The sequence below is a fragment of the Cibotium barometz genome, chromosome 37, assembly GCF_041138505.1.
Source record: "Cibotium barometz isolate CiBa-2024 chromosome 37, ASM4113850v1, whole genome shotgun sequence".
NCBI classification, from domain to species: Eukaryota; Viridiplantae; Streptophyta; class Polypodiopsida; order Cyatheales; family Cibotiaceae; genus Cibotium; species Cibotium barometz.
This window is the reverse complement of record NC_141082.1, coordinates 22,725,140-22,746,133: the sequence shown is the minus strand read 5'-3', so window position 1 is coordinate 22,746,133 and position 20,994 is coordinate 22,725,140. Positions and strand designations below refer to the sequence as shown.

Genomic DNA, 20,994 nt, shown 5'->3' with positions numbered 1-20,994 from the left:
ACATTGTACATACTAGTTAGTACTGCCATAAAGAGTCGTATGGATATACCTACTCATGTCCTTGGAAGATTTTTCTATCATACAATCTGTACTGCCTACAAATTCCAAGGAAAAATCTTATTCTTCGTAATTATTTGAGAAATAAAGTACAATTACCTAAACAAACCAACCTTGTCATAAATCTAGTTCCTGGATGTTCGAGACCCAAATAGACATCTTTAATACAAGGAAAGTAAGTCAACCGAATTCAGACAAAAAAGACGTGAACCTGCAGATGTGAACCTACACACACGTGAGAGCCAGAGACGTAAGTCGACATGCATGAACCTGCATACGTGAGCCTACATACATGAACCTATATAGAAATAAAGTACAATTACCTAAACAAACTAACCCTGTCATAAATCTAGTTCCTAGATTTTCGAGCCCCAGATAGACTTCTTTAATACAAGGAAATTAAGTCAACTGAGTTCATACAAAAAGACGTGAGCCTACAGATGTGAACCTAGCATGAACCATATCTGAGCATATATATATATGAATCGATATACCTTCATACTTAAGCCTACATATCTACAGATGTGAACCTAGATACGAGAACCTTCATACGTGAGCCTACAGACGCGAGTCTAGAGATTGGAACTTGTATACGTGAACCTCCAGACATGAGTCTAGAGGCTTCGACTTATAGACATGAACTTATAGGTGTGAACCTAGACACGTGAACCTGCATATGTGAATCTACATATGTAAACCTACAGACATGAGCCTAACAGCGAACACAAAAAAAATGTGCGAAACAATTTTTAGCCCTGCACAGAAGCACTAGGGATCTTTGATGTGAACTTGATTCGGACTAATATTTGGAAACAGAAATACATTAACTGTAGCACATCAAACCACACTTCCTTAAACCCACCAAGCCCTAGATCCACCAAATGACCATCTCCTAGCAAAGTGCTCTTCTATTACGAAGGCTAGACTCCTTTGGATCCACCTCTACTCTGAAAGTGCCTTGGGAAGAAACAAGCCAACGAAACACACATGAGTGGAGGAACAATGGAACACTTGGAAACATGAGATGCCACATGCTTCTCAGCTTTGGATTCACCAACTGACTCTGTTAATAACACCCTAAATTTTATAAAGAAGGCATTTAAACGCCCATTTTGACGTAGTTCCAATGAAGGAGTGGGAGCAAGACCAAGAACCTCAAGGTTCGTGCCCAAAGAAAGCAATCAAACCATGTCCAACATCACAATGTTTCAAACATTTGGTGTTGATCATGAGTTGGGTTTATCCCAAGTAGACCATGCTTGACAAGCATCCCAACTGCAATTTTGTGACAAATGGAATGTCTCTTTTGATGTACCACTAGGGACAAGTGTTCCACAATACACCCAACCACAAGTACACATAATACAAGCAAGCAAGAGTCCTGCTCTCTAGATGAGCCGATTATACAGGTGCCTTAAACACGGAACCAAGTTCTAGTTTTTCTCTATTTGGATGAGTAACAGGAACACGGGGAAGGGTAAAGAGACAATGTCTGGGACTACCTCATCGCAAAGGGATACACCATGCGTGAATTCACATAATGTGTTCTCAACCGTAGTGAGCTTGCAGACTCAGGGCCAAGTTGGTGAAGGACAAATGCCATTGGAAACTGCACATCCCAACCCCATAGAACAAGACATCCCACTAAAACAAAGGGTTTCACACATCCATCTCCTTACATGTAAATATGTAGAAGGCATGCTAAGGATGGCGTTTGAAATGTGGGGGGGTTTGCGACCAATGTAGCACCTAGAGACTCAGAGTTGGGCAAAACCAAGCCAATCCATATCTCAAGGAGGATGACCGAATATATAATGGAATTGGAGATCATATTCAATACCTAGAGAAGTTCGATAAAATTTGTGGGCCATTGGATGGATTGAAGACCCCACCAAGGTCTGCTCATTTGGACTTTGCCTTGAAGGAAAAGAAGGCCAATGGTTTTAGATCACTAAACCCACTTGGAAAGGCCAACTACGAGGTCTTGAGACACATCTTCATTGTGGGATTCTCACCCAATGGGAGCCAGATAGAGCCCCATTGCATAGATATACAACCTCAAGCAGGAGAAGGGAGAAACGATGTAGGACTACATTGTTAAAACCAAGCATCTCGACCTGAAGTGTAGCACCCATGAAAGATTAGTGGATTTATCTCGGTTCATGACCGATCTTAAGAGCAAGAGGCTTCACAACCATCTTTACTAGTCTAGGCACTACATCTTCAATGAGTGTTGCCTAGTAGATAATCTACAAGGTAATAAGCCTAGTAGATAATCTACAATGCAATGATATCAAAGTCATCCGCTTGAACCAAGAGATAGGGAACACATCATCTAAAGCCTGATTAGCCAAGGGTGCCCAACCAGCACCATCTAGAATCCTACTCAAGTATATGAGCATGCACGAGTTGGTAGAGAATCTGCTAAGCTGTTGTAGGCTAGCTCTGGTGGTAGGGCCAACCCTAGCCAGCACCTTGAGTAGAACAAACACACCTAGATCCATGAAGACATGGTTTGGTTCGCAAATTACCGTCAAAATCATACAAGTATATAGCATCCAATGCTAAGGCCTAGACAATAATAATTCTGTGCTCATTGCCAGTGCCACGGGAACTTTTAGCCTTGAAGTGAACAACCCTACACACAACATTTTTTTACCTTGTGATGGCAAGGGTTTTTTCCCGTGTGAACATGCTCTTGTGTCTTAGCCACATCAACCCTAGGGGTAGGGCCATATTGTACTCCACTCATTTATTATCATTTATCACTGAGTACTTTCCAGCATCGAGCTATCTCTCTCTTGCTCTCTGAGCTTGTATGTCACTGTGCGCGCGCGCGCGTGTGTGTGTGTGTGTGTGAGTGTGAGTGTGCAAAGCATCTTCTCCCTCATCCAACATTGGTATCAGAACCTATGTTTACGACGGCCTTGGTTTCAAAGCTTAGGTTTACGGCCTTTGGTTTTAGAGTCACCTGTAAGAGCCAATGTTATTAGAGATTTGTTCCAGAGCTTAGGTCTCAGTGCCTAGGTCTCGGAGCCTGATAAGAGCTTGGTTTCAGTGCCAACAGCTCCACGTCATTATTCTCTGTCGTGGTCCATTCATTTTTACCGCCGCCATACATCTCCTAGGTAAGCTCTCGCATTTTCAGATCTAGGGTTTCTACCTTATTTTGTACATTGCTGGTATCATCAGTCATCGCTGCCGTACATCCTACGTATGCCCCCCCCCCCCCCCCCCCCCACGCATCTAGCACATTACACAGATCTAGGGTTTCTGTCTCCTCTATACATTGGTCAGCTTTTCTTTATGCTGTCGTACATTCTGGCCAACCCCACACACTAGTGTGAAAAAGAAGAGATGAGAGAAGAGACAATATACTCAAGAACTCATCAATAAACCACTAGCCAACTTCATTAGAAATGAACTACAATGCCTCATATATATAGGAAAGTTCCTCCACCCTTTCCTCCACCCAAAAATGTGTGTAAATAGGAAAAAATGGAAATGAATGCTATAAATCCCAAAATTCCTAGAGGCTAAAGAGTGTGCCACTAGTGTAACACCATCTGGAGATGACACCTATCCAACACCTCCTCTTCAGGTCCAAATGGGAGGACCAACGCCAACGCGCTGAAGAAGATAATCCAAGGGAGGTCGAGTAAGAGGCTTAGTAAACAAATCAGCAATGTTATCTTTGGTAGGACAATACTCAAGCTGAATGCGACCTTCAGAAATCCAATCACGAACAAAATGAAAATGAACATCAAGGTGTTTGGATCGTCCTCAAATAACTGAGCAATAGCACTCTGTGAATCTGAGTAGATGAGTGTCGGAGTAGATGAACATCCAAGGTGATTCATAATTTGAGAAAGAGCATCAGACTTCTTAGGTAAGAAATAAACCTATGATTTGCGCGAGAGAAGTCATCCACAAGAAGCATATAATACTTGGATCCACCAAGTGATTGTACTTCCATAGGTCCTGCAAGATCAGCATGAATAAGCTCAAGTATGTGTGTGGCCCTATGAGTAGCCTCCTCTGGAAAAGAAGCCCGATGTTGCTTTCCTTGAGCACAAGAAGAACAAATATGATGGCGAGGTTTCTGAAGCTTTGGTAGACCTGTAACCATGTCATGTGAGACAAGATGTTGCAAAGTAGCAAGAGGAACATGGCCAAAGCGGAAATGCCATAGATCACTATCTTCATTAGAAACAAGTGCTTTAGGAGAAGCAAATAATTGATGAAGATGAGACTCATGTGGTGGCAACTGTGTTGTAAAAGAGCTTATATGATAAGCCCAGCATTTTGATAACCATGTGCCACACAAGAAAGTGACTGTCTATCAATGATTTCAATCACTTCATCATCAAAGTAAACCCCAAGACCTTTAGAAGTAGCCTTAGAGATAGAAAATAAGTTGGCAGACATCTTAGGCACATACAAAACATCATGTAAGATAGCATCTCCAAAAGAAACATCACCAATACCAATCACTGGGAGAGACGAAGCATCACCAATGTGTACTGATGAAGAGATAGACTTATAGTTTTCCAATAAGGAAGAACTATTCGTCATGTGAGAGGTAGCACCACTATCGGCAATCCACTTATCCGTTGTATGCGTATCAAGATCTTTGATTACCACAAGTGATGTGTCACATGAAGAAGTAGAAGACGTAGCAACATATGCAATCTTGGCGTTACCGTCTTCCTTCTTGTCTTTGTTTTTGTCGTGAGAAGATGTTGATGTAGAAGAACCCTTAGATTTGGATTCAAGTTCAGCTTTTACCTTCTTGGATGCCCCCTTCTTAGCAAAACAACGATCCTCCGTATGGCCACTACGACCACAGAAAGTGCACTCCTTGGAAGAATCCTTTGATTTGTCCTTGTCGCCTTTGGTTGAAGAATCTTTAGCATTGGAATTAGAGCCTTTGTGTTGATCATTCCCCTTGCCTTTGCCTTTGCCTTGGCTTACAAAAGCCGAGTCCTTTTTGTTTTGCTTGCGAGTAAGGCACTTATCATGAAGACGACCCATAGTCTCTTCAAAGAAAGGAAAAGGAACTCGAAGAAAGATGTTATCTTTGAACGATTCAAAAGAAGAAGACAATTTTCCAAGAAGCTTGTGGACCGGATTGCTTACCAATGTACCAAACTCTTCAAGTTGCCGCTTGATTCGATTGAATTCTCCAAGCTTCTCCACTATGTTGTCGGATTCGGAGATAGAAAGCTTATCCAAATCTTCTTCCAACTTAGCCATCTTAACCGTTGAAAGTCTTCCATATTGCATTTGTATAGCGTGCCATAATTGTTGAGCCGTACTCCTTGTAGAGAGAAATTGAGACACAACCAATGTAGACATGCCATGCACAAGTAAAGCTTTGGCCCGTGCATCCATATAGATTTGATATTGACAAGGCACCATATGAGGAGAAGTGATTATAGACCACACCCCGGCGCTTTCCAAAAGAAGTTGCATAAACAAGGACCAAGTGTGGTAGTTGTTTGGGGTAAGCTTTTGTGAATCGGAAAGACTTGGAAGACTCAAAGATTGAGTGAATGGGTTAAAGGGCTGATATGATTGAGTGGGGAGAGAAGTAGTAGTGGAAGTAGTAGAAGAAGGAATCATAGTAGATGAAGTTGCCATAAAAGGCATAGATGATGTAGGGGGATATACCATAGAGGGCATAGAAGTATGTGGATAGGAATTAAAGGACAAAGAAGAAAGAGTGTATGGATCCGTAGAAGGTAATGGATACGACGGAAAAGAGAGAGTAGAAGCACCTACCGAAGAAGGACTTGCACCAACTTCCGTTGTAGTAGTTGCCGGTCCAACCGTTGTAGGAGATGTAGGATCCATAGTATCTTCAAGCTTTTGGAGTAGAGGACTTCCGAGATCCCATAGGGAGTGGAGGGTGGGAAAACACAAGGGAAGAAGTGTCGTACCTCCAAAAAACGCAACCAATAGATGGGCTATCCACCAAGGAAGTATCTCCAAAATATGCACAAAGATAGTGCAAAAACGCAGCCACAAAACGCAGCCGATATATGAACCAATAGACTCCGTAGAAACCACCAAAATAGGGCTGAGAATGTAGCCTTAGGTAGAAGGAGTATGGAAGAGTTGATTGTCCACAAAAACGCAAACACAAAGTGTGTAGCAAAGTGGAATTTTCAGTCGGTAGAAAGGTGTAGAAAAGAGGATGAATATGTACCTCAAAACACCATGAAGAGGACTGAAGTTGATGATGAAAACGCAGCCAAGAAATCTCTCCACAAGAAGCCTCCAAAAAAAACGCTACCGCATGTAGGAAAAACTAGTTGGCAATGTTTTCACCGCAAGTAGAGTTGTAGGACTCAGATTGAAGTGCTTTAAAAACACACTTGTAGGGCTGGTTTGAAGCCTCTTGCATCATTGAATGAGTGCAAGGATGATGAGTAAGGGCTTCTGCAAAAACGCAAGCAGAAATTCTGCATGCAGGCAGTCTGCGGAGAATAACTCAAAAACGGTGAGGAATTTGCAAAAATTTTCTTCTGCAAAGTTGTAGACCACGATGATTCCAGTAGGTCACACGAGCACAATCCTCAAAAAAGCATCCGTTTAGCAGATAATCAAGCATGTAAGTGCTTCTGTAAAAAACGCAAGCAGAAATTCTGCATGCATGCAGTCTGCGCGAAGAATAACTCAAAAACGGTGAGGAATTCGCGAAAACTTTCTTCTGCAAAGTTATAGACCACGATGATTCCAGTAGGTCGCGCGGCCACAATCCTCAAAAATGCATCCGTTTAGCAGATAATCAAGAATGAAAAAACGCAATTGAAAGCGGGGTTATTGAAGAGGACTAGAGGTAGAGAGGAAGAAGGATAAGGAGGCTCTATGTGTGCCACCACCTTGCTCTGATACCATGTGAGAAAGAAGAGATGAGAGAAGAGACAATATACTCAAGAACTCATCAATGAACCACTAGCCAACTTCATTAGAAATGAACTACAATGCCTCATATATATAGGAAAGTTCCTCCACCCTTTCCTCCACCCAAAAATGTGTGTAAATAGAAAAAAATGGAAATGAATGCTATAAATCCCAAAATGCCTAGAGGCTAAAGAGTGTGCCACTAGTGTGACACCATCTGGAGATGACACCTATCCAACAACTAGCACTACACTCAGCTTTCAGAAGCTTTTGGCATCAAATTTTAGTATTCGCTCAGTTTTCTCGCTTCAACTGTCTGAGTACCGCCTTTCAATTTTCGACATTGGATTTTTGAGTCCGCCGATTCTGCCTGGTCAGCCATTCAGTACTCCTTTCGGCATTGGACTTCAAAGTCCACCGATTCTGCTCAGTCAGCTACTAAGCTTCTTTCGAAATCTTGGCCTGGTCAGCAAATGAGTCTTTGTCTTTCTTGAGTCAACAACATTCAGCTTTAGTTGTGATTGATTAGCCATTCAGTTGCATCCGTCGGTTTTGCCTAGTCAATAATTGAACCCCAGCTTTTGGCATCAAACTTCCTCACCCATTAGCTACGTCAGTTGGCTTTTCTCGGTCAACAGTTCAACGTTTGGCTTTCCTCATTCAGCCATTCGACTTTAGGCACTCTGCATTAAAGCATTTGATTTCAGCATTCGGCTTCAGGCTTACAGCCCTTCAACCTTTCGGCTTCAGGCATTCCGCTTTCAGCCATTCGCCTTCATCACTCAACCATTTAGCCTTCGGTTCAGGCTCTCTGCATTCAGCCATTCAGCTTCAATACTCAGCCATTTAGTCATTCAGCTTCAGGCTTTCCTCTTACAACCATCAGCTTTTAGCATTTGATTGCGGCTTCAACTTTCAACATTCAGCGCTTGGGTTTCCGCCTTCAGTGTTTGGCTCTCCGCATTTCACAGTCAACTTTTAGCGCTTGGTTTTCCGCATTCAGCTTTCAGCCATCAATGTTCAGCATTTGATTGTGACTTTCGAGTCAACAGTCAACCTTCAGCGATTTGTTTGCGACTTCCGTGCCATCAGTGTGTTCAGCATTTGATTGCGGCTTTCGCGTCAGCAGCCAACCTTCAGCGATTGGCTATCCACATTCAGCTTTTCAACATTTGATTGCGGCTTCCATGTGGGCAACTTAGCGTTCAGTCTTCAGCTGTCTGCATTCAGCAGTTGGCCGGGTTTACTTTCTTGGTTGGGTTTACCCATCAACAGTCGCCTTTTGCTTCAGCACTCTCCTTTCAGCATCTGGATTTCGGACTTCTACCTTTGGCATTCGGCATTTGGCTTTGAGCTTTCGTCAGCTGATTCAGTCAGCCGATTCAGCGTCCATCCATCAGCCCATTCAAATTTTGTCCGTCAACTGGTTCCACGTAATTCCATCAACTGGTTTTGACCTGACGACTCCACCTTAAGCTTCCGACTTGCTGATTCCAGGTCAATTTCTAACCTGTTGATGCCAGGCCACCTATTGATTCCACGTCAGCTTCCAACCTACAGATGCCACGCCAGCTTCCAACTTGCTAACTCCATATCATCTTTTGATGATTCTGCGTTAGATTTTGACCTGCAGATTTTGCGTCCACGGATTTGGCCTACAGCTTTCGACCTGCGGATTGCTAATTTGGTAAGTTTGCACTTGCACTGGGCATACATTTGAGGTACTCGGAGTCACTTGAAGCTAATGCTTGTGACAGATATACTTCAAGTTTCCCGTTTCTTTGCTGTGTAAAATGTCCAAAAACATCAGTGACGCAACAGTCATACTTTATCTGCTTGTATATGCAGATACAAGAAGCAGTGCTTTATCTACTTCTTCTATATCATTGTCAAATGTTGATTGGTACTTTGATTCAAATGCTACAAAGCACATTACTTCCTGCAAGAAGTTGTACCTTGAGAGATGCTCCGTCAGGTGGTGCATTTTTGTGTGCTGATAATGCATTCTATGCCATTACAAGCATTGAAACTGTGGAACTGAGATCCTATTGTCAGGAAACATGTACTTTTGCTACACTTTTTGTGTACCTGGCATCTGAGAGAATCTAATTTTTGTCTCAGCACTTGCAAAAGATGGCCTCAACATCCAATTTTGTTTATTACTGTTGCTCCATTTGCGACAGAACCGATTTTGATCTGATTCTACTTTCTGGTACATTCAGCAATGGCCTTTACAGGCTTGCCATGTATGATAGGAGTAGTTATTCTCATGATGATACAATGATTTCTTCCACATCACACGTTATGCATGATATTGAGTTCCAGCATGCTCGTTTTGGTCACCTTATCTTCACTTCACTTATGCGGTTACTACATCAGATCATAGTTCAGGAGTTACCACCTATGCCACTCCCACTCAAGCTCCTCATATTGTGGACCGATCAAAGGGGGGAATACCTATCACATTCAGGATTGTCAGGTGGTGTTGGTTCATCTGATGTAGAATTGCATAATGCTAATATGCCTGATATTGATCCTGGAGATGATCCGTACTCTAAATCAGGATTGTCAATTGGTGCTATGCTTGACATTGACCTTGGTGATGATCAGTCCTCCAACTGATGAGGAATGGATATTTTAGAATAATCCAGAGATTTAATTGTGGTCACTTATGCATTTGACCTCTCGGTTGTGCTATGTCTTGGAGACATACCTGTATGCAGTGATGTTTACTTGTTGAGATGTATTGCTTTCTTTCCCAGTCCCTTGTTCAAGTTGCCTCACCTTTGCAGCTTATCTAGATGGATGCTAATGGAGTCAAACTGTTACATTGTCTTCAACTTGGTTGTCTTGTCACTATGCATAATTTAGCGTTCCTCTACATCAATATATGTGGGATTACACATCTTCTTTATTTTGCCATACTGAGAGGTTGCTTTTTACTCTCATGGTCTGGCTAGATGTATGCCCTGCTGCCCCCAATTGACATATTGTTATATAAGCATTTTTGGCTGGGTTTACTAAATCAACCCATTTCCATTGTTGATTCCACCTTGTCAGCTTGTCCATTGACACAGGTTATTTTTCAAATGTACTAGCATTTAGTGGACCTTGACAGCTTATACATTGTTGTTGTCCATAGCGCTCACATCCTTTGCTTATTGCTGACTCAGTTGAGCCTCTTTTGGCTTTGAATTAGTCTTTTGCTGTTGTTGACCAACAGCAGATTCAACAACCATTGTTTCCCATATTGCTCTATTGCCATAGGTCATGCATTACTTGAAGAGAATGCAACCATTGTATTTTCTTGCTGACAACAGTCGGACACAGGCTGCCTACGGACATTCATCTCGTTTGGCTGATACAACCCTTGTTGCTTCCACATTACCTCAGGAGTCATTTTTTCCTTTTGTTGCTTTGGGACCTGATAATCGGGTTCCAACCATGCGTTTAGCTTTCAGCTATGCTATGACAATCAACAGATTCAGCACTTAATTTGCGCGTGACGTTACATGCATTTGAAGTTTCAGACATTGGGCTTTTGCACTATTTGGGTATCCAGCTCATACCCCTCCTGCTATATCAGTCGTGACCATTGAAAGTGGTTCAGTTGAGATCTTTGACATTGCCTCCTTGGCAAAGGCAGCCAATGATCTCTCTCAAACCTGCTCTTCCCAAGGAGAAGAAACCCATAGACTACAAAAACCTTCTAAAGAAACTCAAGGAGTAGCTCAACCTCATATTGGAGAAAGAGAGAATGGAACAAGCCCAAGATGTTGTGAGGAAGGTACAAGTTGAACTAGAGCCAGTGTTAGAGCAAGTGGTTAATTCGAACCACTAACCCATCATGAGCATATCCTAGAGCCTATCCCAGGTCCAATCATAGATCTAGGGAGGGAGCCTCAAAGTTTTCCCAAGGCAATCATAGATCCAAGGAGAGCCTCAGAGTTTTCCCAAGGCCTCACAAAGACCCATAACCATTCTTAAGCTTCAGAGCCTTTGCCTCTAAAACAAATCCAACCAAGCTCCACATTTTGCTAGATGCGGTGAGGGAGGACTTAGTGGGAGGTGAAAATTTCCCTTCCATGGGTCACCATAACTAGCATAACATTTTCTCTGGGGTGATGGGTAATGACTTTATGTCATCCCCCTCAAAGGCCCCACCTCTAAAGAAGAATTAGTGCACATCTCTTACACATTGGTAGAATCAAGCCCACCTCAGAGTGAGTATGAACCCAGTGAGTGTGCGAGGATCGCCCGAGGAACAAGAAGCAAGGAACACGAGGAAGGATAAAGAGCCAACAACAAAGACTACCTCAAACCCAAGGTTTTCAAAAGAGCACTCACATGATGTGTCCTTAGCTATCACAAGTATACAACCTCAAAGTTAGGCCGGCATAGGATAAGTGCCATTGGAAACCGCACAACCTAACCTCGTGGGACAAACCCTGAGACATAGGGTTTTCCTAACCACTACCACGTGAATGTGCAGAAGAGATGCAAAGGATGGTGCTTAAAATGGGAATAGGGATTGCCACAAACATAGCACCTAGAGGCTCAGAATTAAGCAAAACCAAGACAATCCACATCTCAAGGATGATGACCGAATTTGATGGAATTGGAGATCCCATTCAGTACCTTGAGAAGTTCGATCAAGTTTGTGAAGCCATGAGAAGGATTGATGATCCCACCAAGATCTACTCATTTGGACTTTGCCTTGGAGGCAAAGCAGGCCACTAGTTTAGTGCACTAAACCCACTTGAGCTATGAGGTCTTGAGGCACACCTTCATTGTGGGATTCTTACCCAATGGAGCTTGGACTACATTGCTAGAACCAAGAATCTCCATATGAGATGTAGTCCTCGGGATGATTTATTGCTTATCGATCGATTTGTGACTAATCTTAACAAGAGGTGATCATCTCTACAAGTCTAGACACTACATCTTTGATGAGTGTTACTCTACGAGGCAATAGACTTAGTAGATAATCTATAAGATAGGGATGTAGACATTGTCCCCTCTAAAACCAAGCGATGGGAAACACGTCATCTAAAGCCTCAGTGGTTCAAGGAGCCCAGCTAGCACCAACAAGTGTCATAGCCAAGAACATGAGCATGGACTAGTTTGCAAAATAGGACCCGCAAGGCAACTCCAAGGCTAACCTCAAGGCTAGCCAGTTCCTCAAGTTGAACACTCACTTATTTCCACAAAGAGATATGGTTTAGAGTGCAATTTCCCACTCAAACCATACAAGCATAGAGTGTCCTTTGGCTAAGGCCTATATATCAACAATATTGTGCTCATTGTCAACGCTTACCATGGGAATCATGATACAACTCATTGTTGGCAAGGTGGGCCAGCACCACAAACCATGCTCCCAATGCCAAAGCAATCACTAGTGCTACTAGCCGTACCAAACACTCCTCAACCGGCATATAGTCCAGTGCCATTTATCAAAACCCCTTACTGAGAGGTAGGTATAGACCACCAATGCCATACCCAACTTTAGTAGTACCACCACAATCGGTTCCTTCTGGAACAACACTAGTACAACAATACTTGTCAGGGACTTTGCCACAACAGAGCGCGAGAGTCCAGAACTGGAGTCATATAAGCAATACAATTCATATGGATATCCAGAACAACCCCCAACCATTCACTGTGCCTCCTTGTTCGAAGCCATGGTGCAAGAGACTCACGAAGACTCCACCTCTTCAATGTTTCCATTGCAAGGGCCCACACTATATCATCAAGTGTCCTTACAAAGTCATCGCACCAAGTACCCCAACTCCATCCCAAAATCAAGTACTAAACCTCAAAGTCATTCCTTATGGAGGCAAATGTTACAAGTGTGGATTCAAACATGCCTTCAAGGATTATTTAAATAGAGTGCCAATGGCAAGAGCATCGAGCCTTTAACTCGTTGAGTGTGCAAGGAGGACTTATTCATACAATCCTCCTTAATGCCATCACAAGGCTCCAAGCCAAGATGGAAACGCAGTAGCCCAGGGAACATTCAAGGCTACTAATATAAGTACAAAGATCAACCTTCAACCTTGAGAAGAAAGTAACTAAAAAGCTTGAGGTGCAAGGCCCTATCACCCCTAAAAAGGCTAATGAACCGGAGCCAAAGATAAAAGGTAAAAGACAAAAATGTAATGCACGATTGTCAAGGATAATGATGTCATGACCATTGAAACCAGTTCGGAGCGACCTCCTTACGGAGATAGCAAGCGATCTCTCGATCAAACCAACCCTTTCTAACTACGCAAACCTTCTGAAGGAACTCATAGAGTACTCTAAACCTGTGTTGGAGAAAGAAGCCCAAGAGCTTGTGAGGAAGGTACAAGCTAAATTAGAGAAGAGTATCTCAACCCTATTGGAGAGGAAGCCCACGAGCTTATGAGGAAGTTACAGGTTGAATTAGAGCCCATCCTTGAGCAAGTGGTGGAATATGAACCACCATCCCTGCCTGAGTATATCCCTGACCCTATTCCAGAGCCAATCATACAATCTGTGCGCGCCCGCGTGTGAGCCTTATAGAGGATAGCTTCATTCAAAAGCCTGGCTATCTTTTCACACACATATCACATGCCATGAGGATTGCAAATCTGAGTCTCATTACATTGTCTAAGGCTGGAGACCGGATGCACATAGGACATTGTCAAAGAGAAAGATTCGCTAATTCTATTCATTGGAGGTCAAGAGGAAGGAGCACTATCTTTTCAAATGCCGAGGGTACTACGGATTTGAGGGAGGTTTCATTGCCTCTTCAAGGAAGGATCCAGCCTACTATCTGGAGTCATTAATTCCCTAGAACAACGCGTGTGAATCTACCTAATGGAGCTGCACCGCCACATAATTCATCTATGCAGAGAGGCACATATGCAGACTCCAGATACCTCACAGCCACCACACGAGTTTTTCATAGAAGACCCTCACACAGATGATCACAGGAGAGCTCTGATCTAGATGCCCCTAATTGACGAACCAAGCAGCACACACTGACAGTTCCATGTGCCACAAGTACCACCCCGCTTCCCAAGCATCTCCCTAGACAGAGTGATCCAGGTGCAACCAGCTAGATGCCGCCAAGACCCACTGGTCTTGGCGTGTAGTCTTAGAAGCCCCCCCTACAAGTGAGTAGCACATGTAACTGTTTTCACTTCCATAGCCATAGAACAATGAATCTTTTGATCACCTTCTTAGTGTTGCCTTTACGATAAGTTGTCCACTTTGGCTGAACCAAAATTTTGTCTAGCTTACCTCTACCATGGAAGTTGAATGGCCAAATAGTAGACTTGCATTACAGTTCACACATTTCATGAATGCTGTCTACGCTAGACTAGTCATGTCAATACGTTAAACCAAAAGAAACACTTCAATAACATGTGTAAAACAAAGAAAGCAGCCAAATATTTGTGCCTAAAATACACAGAATTGACTTGATTGCACTGACAGTAATCTAATGCACGTGTGACGTCAATCTAGATAATCATGTTATCAAAGCTCATCCTACAGCATCTTAAGTTTTTTTTTTTCTGAGAAAAGATCCTTTCATTAGTTATATAAAAAACGCCCGTAGGGCTACAAAAGATCTCTCCTGCTCATAAGAGAGACAGAGCAGTGAATACAGCATGGCAGCCCGGGAGACTCTCCCTAGGTGCTGCAAAATACAAGCATCAGTACAAAGAACTGAGAGGCTAAATCATACAATAGGGGGGGGGGGAAGAGCCAATCAGGTGGCCTGTAGTGCCAACGGGGGGATCCCGTGTGTAAGGTGTGGAAAGGGCCACAGCGCCAAGTGGTGTGAAAAGCCTGGCGCCGTAAGATCGCCTCATCCGAGTCTCCCCGGATGCGGTCGTACTGTCCTCGCAAGGTGTGGATCAACTCCTGCCAAATCCCCCGTACAGTCTCTGCTGGTGGCTCCAATCTCCCCTCAAAGGCCGTAAAGCACCGGGCCCTCCAGGTGAACCAGATGGTGAGGCTGCTGAGGAGCTCCCATCGTAAATCCCTCTCTTGTGTCCAGCTGGCGGACGAGAAATCCGGTGCCAGAACCAGGCGAGGCTGGCCCCTAATAAATCTGATGGCATGACTGCCCTGCTCCATCTCATAGCCCATAGCAGGCCCTGACGAAGTCGACCAAGCAGCGGCACCCCACGTAAACATACCCTCTGGAGAGAGGGGGGCCAGAATACGCAACATCCGCAGCCAAATCTGCTGCGCCTGAGGGCAATCCCAAAGGCAATGTCTCTGTGTCTCCATAGGGTGGCCGCATCGGACGCAGGCCGCCGGAAGACCGCTGTAAACAAGCCAAGTGCCAACTGCTGAGCCCCTGTGGGCGACCAGCCACTGAAAAGTCGAGATCCTGCGGGCCTGTCAGGAACTCCTGTGAGAGTCCCTGTAGTCGCCAATGCCCCGCTGCCGCTGGAGAGACCGTCCTCCTTGCCGTCAAAATATGCCGCCCCAGCCGAACAGTATACTGGAAAAAGGTGATCTCTGTGGCCTCAAGGGATGCATAAGGATCATGCCACTCGTACTCCCCGGGGTCCCACTGTAGCCGGGCCAAGGGGCGCGCTGCATATGCCCATATGCGCCAATCCGGGAGCACATCAGCAGGGTCGGGGTCAATATGCCACTTTCGAGAAGCGACGGCCACTAAAAGGTGATGGTGCTAGCTTTGGCGGGACTTTGACATCAAAGGCTTTGGTGAAATCCTTCGCCATCCGAGCTGCTGCACTCTGCAACCAAAGGCGACTCCACCTCCACTCTCTGGAGTCTGCCCTCATCCTGAATCTCATAGTAGAGGCAACTGCCATCCTCAGTGCAAGCTCTGACAGCAATCAGGATCTCCAACTGTGTAAAGGCTCCCATCCACCGTGGGGCCACTGGCTCGAGAGGCGTGAACCACTCCTCTGTGAGTGCCTCCTGAATATCATCCCTTATAATCAACCCCCCTCTGAAGTGACTCAGCCTCTCCACCTGGATCTCCTCTGGTAGACTGCAGAAGGCCTGCCAGTCTCCAAAACTACGAGCTGGGCCTGCCGCTAAAGGCCCCCAGGCTAGCCGAGGCCGAGAACCCAGCATATGACCCTGCTCTATGCGAACCGCTGGGCTCCAGATGAGCGGCTGTCTGGCCCGCTCCTCAACACAAGAAGGAGGTCGCTGAGAGAGCCCCGGTCTCAGCAGCTCCCAAGCTCTCAGGATACTCAAAGCAAATCTGTCCTCCCATCCTCTACTGAGGCCTGTCCTCCTCATCTCTATAAAGATCCAGCGAATCTCTGGTGCCCAAGTGCCCCCTACTGGGGGCGCCCGAGCCTGCAGCAGCCGCTGCAAGAGGAGCTCTTTCCAAGGCTCAGCGCCAGGAAGCAACCCCCGAACGATAAGCTTCCCCAATAAAGCTTTACTCTGATCGACTGGATCTATAATGCCCAAACCTCCCTGAGCCAGCGGAAGTGTAATAACTGCCCATGCAACCTTTGCCCGAGCTGGCTGACCGTCCCGCCCAGACCACAGAAAGTTCCTGATCAGCCTCTGTACCTGGCTGATGCAAGAGCTCGAGAAGATTCAGCAAGACGTAATGTACCACATGGTCGCTAACAGCACCTGATTTGCCACCACCACCCTCCCAGCCAATACAGCATCTTAAGTTAAGAACTCATGTTGCAATATAAGGCTGGTTACATAAAAGTCCCCGCCCAATCAGCAGGGCCCCATCTTGGCCGTCTATCGGAAAAGGAAATGTACTTGTTCCACATAACAGTCTTTTAAATCACTCAATTTTTCATACTGCAGTTACAAGAATGTTATGCTACAAATTGAATGCAAAATACATAGGTTTCATCATAGGTGTGTAATGCAAGAGTGCACTAGACTATAGAGCTATTTCCATACAAGTCCCCCAAAAACAACCCCATTCTGAGATGATATATTCCTTGGTATATATTTACATAGAGCAGGCTCATGCATTAATTTGATTGTAAAAGGTAAAAAAAGGAATATACTTGAAGAAGCCAAGTTATCGCCGCCTTCCTGTAGGAGAGACAATAAGGCCCTCTTTATCTTCTTCAGATTCTGTCTTCACACTTGCATCACCTCCAATCAGCTGATGAAGGCCTTCAACTTTCAAATGTGACATTGTTGTTTGTAAGCTATCCCTTGCTAGCAATGATCTGTAGCATGTAACAACATAAATCAATTTCACAAATCCAACACTCAATGATGTGTCAACATAAAGTGCGGAAAAGGGGGGTTCGAAGGGTGTTTATAAAACCCCTTGTGTAATTATTTTTCTTACAAGTCACTTAAAAATATTCCTTATGTAAACATATTTGAGAAACATATATCTTGAAATTGAATGTATGTATAAAACCCCTTATGTCTAAACTTACATGCTACCTCACATGTTTTTCAGTGGACTCGTACAGGTCCAGTGCCATCATCAAACTCGCCAGGTGCCAGGAGGGCCCCATGGAGGACAGGGGAAACCTTCCACCCAACTAGGAAAAGGAGTAGACGATGATCTTTGATGTCCAAGGATCCATTAAAATTTAAAAGATAACACGTGCGCAATGGGGCTCGACATAAGGGGTTTCATAAACACATCTTAACTTATAATTTATTATGAAAAGTGGTAACTTCATGTGCTTTTAGAAAAAAGGTGCAACTTTCTACCCGACTACAAAAACATGAGAAAAAAAATTATGTTCACTACAAAATGGTAAGAACACATGGCAAAGAAATGTTTAATGTACACGTGTACATCTATTATACTGTGTGTGTGTGTGTGTGTGTGTGAGAGAGAGAGAGAGAGAGAGAGAGAGAGAGACTTCATACTGTTGTGGGATGGATGGTAACGATGATAAGGATGGCATCTGCTTCATTTGTTGTAAAGCATATGGGTGATGCAACGCAGGCATTTGCATCAAATGTTGTTGCTGTTGCCAGGAGGATATCTGTTGCTGATGAGAAACCAAAGAAGCGCTCTGCAATGCTAAAGATGGACTGAAGGCTTCTGCAACCATCTCAGCTTTCATATCACTGGCTGCCCTATCTTTGTCTAACCTTTTGCCACCACTAAGATTGCTGCCTTTAGGGGACAAAACTTGTTGTTGCCGGTGCCGTAGGTTCTGTATTTGAAGAGCTTGCTGCTTCATCTGCTGAGACAGATGCTGCCCTGATTGCCTTTGGTCGGGATGAACCTGGAACCAATAAAAACAATAGGAATGCAAACACACAGAAGCTACAAAACAAAGATGCTGACGTAACAGCTTCACAAAACCCTCAATATTAGCAGCCGCAGAAATAAGTGAAGAATTCACAATAATATGCCTGCCCATGGGGATTTCAATGAGACATTAAATTACTGCAGGATTTAACATACCCTAAACCCTACCCAAAGGCCAAATATAATGGAAACATTTGGCGTTTGCCTAATGTTCATTAGGGATTTAGAGAGAGAGAGAGAGAGAGAGAGAAATGAAATCAAATGTTATATTGACGTCTTCAAAAGGCCAAAGTGACCTATGAGATCAAAGTTACAACCATGTGACATGTGATACACTATCTGGAAAAGAAAAGAAAGAACTGAAGGTAAGTATCTAGCCCTACAATACATCAGTAGGGAGCATCCGGAGGTAGCAACTAGGGAGAGCTAGTCAAAATGGGGTACATGAGTACATGGATACATGAATACATGAATATGGGGGAGTACAAAAGTGACAGTGAGTACAACAGTATATGGCTGGAGTGGTAATCATCCTAGGAGCTCTAGCATGGGTCTCTGCCAGATGGCCTGGATATCTGCCATAGTGAGATGCTTGGTCGGACGAGCCCGATGCCTCGCAATGATGCTATGAATCCTCCGGTGTACGCACCGTCTCCGATGTGAGGATCCGCGAACCCTCGAGCGTCTGGATCTGCCCAACTGGATAGCTCTCTCAACTAGAGTCCCACGGGGTGCCCACTGCTGGGCTGTCGGTTGTGTGTCCTCCGGGTAGTCCCTCTAAAGAAGTTAGTAATCTGTCTCTGTGTGGACTCCCTGCCAGTCGGGCGTCTGCTCCTGATAATGGACTCTCTGACCCTGCGGATCTCCGCGAGATAAAAACCCAAGAATCACTGATCACAATAGTCCATGACTGTAGCCAGTGGTCCAAATCCCTCTCTGAAAAGGCAATGGTAGCACCCTCGAATCTCATAATATGCTGTGCAGCGACAGATGTAGTGCTCCTCCATCTCTGGCTCTATCCAACAAATCTGACAAATCCTGTCCCCTAGAGGTATGCCTCTAAATCTGCCTGTCTCTATCTCTAACTGATGTGAAGAAGTGCGGATCTGCCCAATGGCGCACCTCAATCCATGAGACAGATGGGTATCCATGTAGCTCGGTCTAAGTATAAAGCCATCCTCAGTGGTGCGGAGAAGATGGTCTCTATAGAAAGCCATCTTCGTCCCCAACTCCTGTGAGGGCTCTAGCCATGTCCTAGTGTCCAACTGAATGAGGTCTTGTCTGATGACTCTACTAATCTCAGAATGTGTCAAGGTGAGAGAGGGTGCCTGCAGAGAGTACTGGAAGGGTGGAAGTCTGTCTAAACTGAACCCATGGAGCTCAAACCAGGATGCTATCTGCGCATACCAACATGAAGTGTCTCCCTCCATGGCTAGCTGATGAGAGGACTCTAAAGTAAGTCGTGCATACCGGTGTCAGGGAAGCTCCCAAGTGCTATGAATGAAGCCTCAACTACGATCAATGGTGCTCCCATCTCGGCTCTGATAATCTCATGGGGTACCAAGGCCTTAGCCCGAATCATCCTCGAGATCATGGACACAAGTGGTCTCTCCATTGATCTCCATCCATTGAGAGAGAGAGAAATGAAATGATATATTAACGTCCTCAAAAGGCCAAAATGACCTATGAGACCCAAAAGGTTACAACAATTGGTGGATCTGATACAATGTCTGTGTAAGAAAAGCTAAAGCAACTAAACAACTAACTGAAACTGAAACAACAACTATGAGGAAAAGTAAGGTACTAGGAGCTCCTAATGGATAACATCTGGGAAGGAAAACTCCAGCAACAAAGGTAAGCATCATATACATCACTATCCAAAGATGTCTCTCATCGGTTGATGGCGGATATCCTCAATGTCCTCCATGGTGAGTACTCTGACTGGACGTCTCCCATGCCGTGCTAGTATGGTCCTGATCCTCTGTTGTAGTCTCTGCCAATGTCGAGATGGGCCTCTCATCTTGGGGCGCCTGGACCGCCCCAGCTCTATAGCCCGATCAATCAGTGTACCTCTGGTGCGGCTATACTTTGGGGCTAGCTGCAATGCCTGCTGGCCTGACTGCTCAATCTCTGGTCGAAAGAAGTCAGTAATCTGCAGCCTCTGTAGGTGTCTCTCCCTCTCTGATCCCCTCCCTCTCAAGAGACTCTCTCTATGTCTACGCAGCTCCAACAAGTATAATCCGAGGCATCTCTGATCCTGGTATCTCATGACTCTGGAAAGTGGTCCGAAACCCTCTCTGAAGAGGCAATGAAAACCGCCTCGTATCTCATAATATACTGGACTAGGGAGAGCCCAAGTGCTATGTATAAAGGAGACTAATCGAGTGAGTGCCTCTACTACCAATGGGGGGGCAGCCATCTCTGCACGGATTATATCATGTGGTACGGAGGCCTTGGCCCTAATCATCCGAGAAATCATAGAAACCAAGGGCCTCTCCATACATCTCCATCCATCAGTGCTACCAGTGTGGTGATCCACTGAGGGTCCCCATATCTCCACTCCATAGAGCATGGCTAAAGTGACCAAAGTGTCAAAGAGCCAGAGCTTTGTTCGAGGTTCTTGAAACTGAACCTGCGAACACATCCTCTCTAGTCACCCCAATGCTGCATAAGCTCTGGTCAATCTGGTCTCCGCTGCTCTCCTCAAGGAAAATAGTGGGCCACTAAAAACCACACCAAGGTAAGTATATGCATCTGTATACTCCACTGTCTCCTGACCATATGTAAAGGTGGGTACTGAC

At 44.7% G+C, this 20,994-nt stretch overlaps 1 protein-coding gene across 1 annotated transcript in view; it reads right to left on the bottom strand.

Annotated features, from left to right (window-relative positions):
* Positions 1-16,731: 16,731 nt before the first annotated feature.
* LOC147617079 (transcription initiation factor TFIID subunit) overlaps positions 16,732-20,994 on the bottom strand; it is a 100,612-nt gene continuing 96,349 nt past the window's right edge. Inside the window, exons 5-6 of the mRNA XM_086776691.1 lie at positions 17,803-18,167; positions 16,732-17,138 (exon numbers count right to left, since the gene is read on the bottom strand). Of these exons, the coding sequence (XP_086632817.1) occupies positions 16,985-17,138; positions 17,803-18,167 (519 nt within the window). The 3' untranslated portion in view covers positions 16,732-16,984. The remainder of the gene's footprint in view (positions 17,139-17,802; positions 18,168-20,994) is intronic.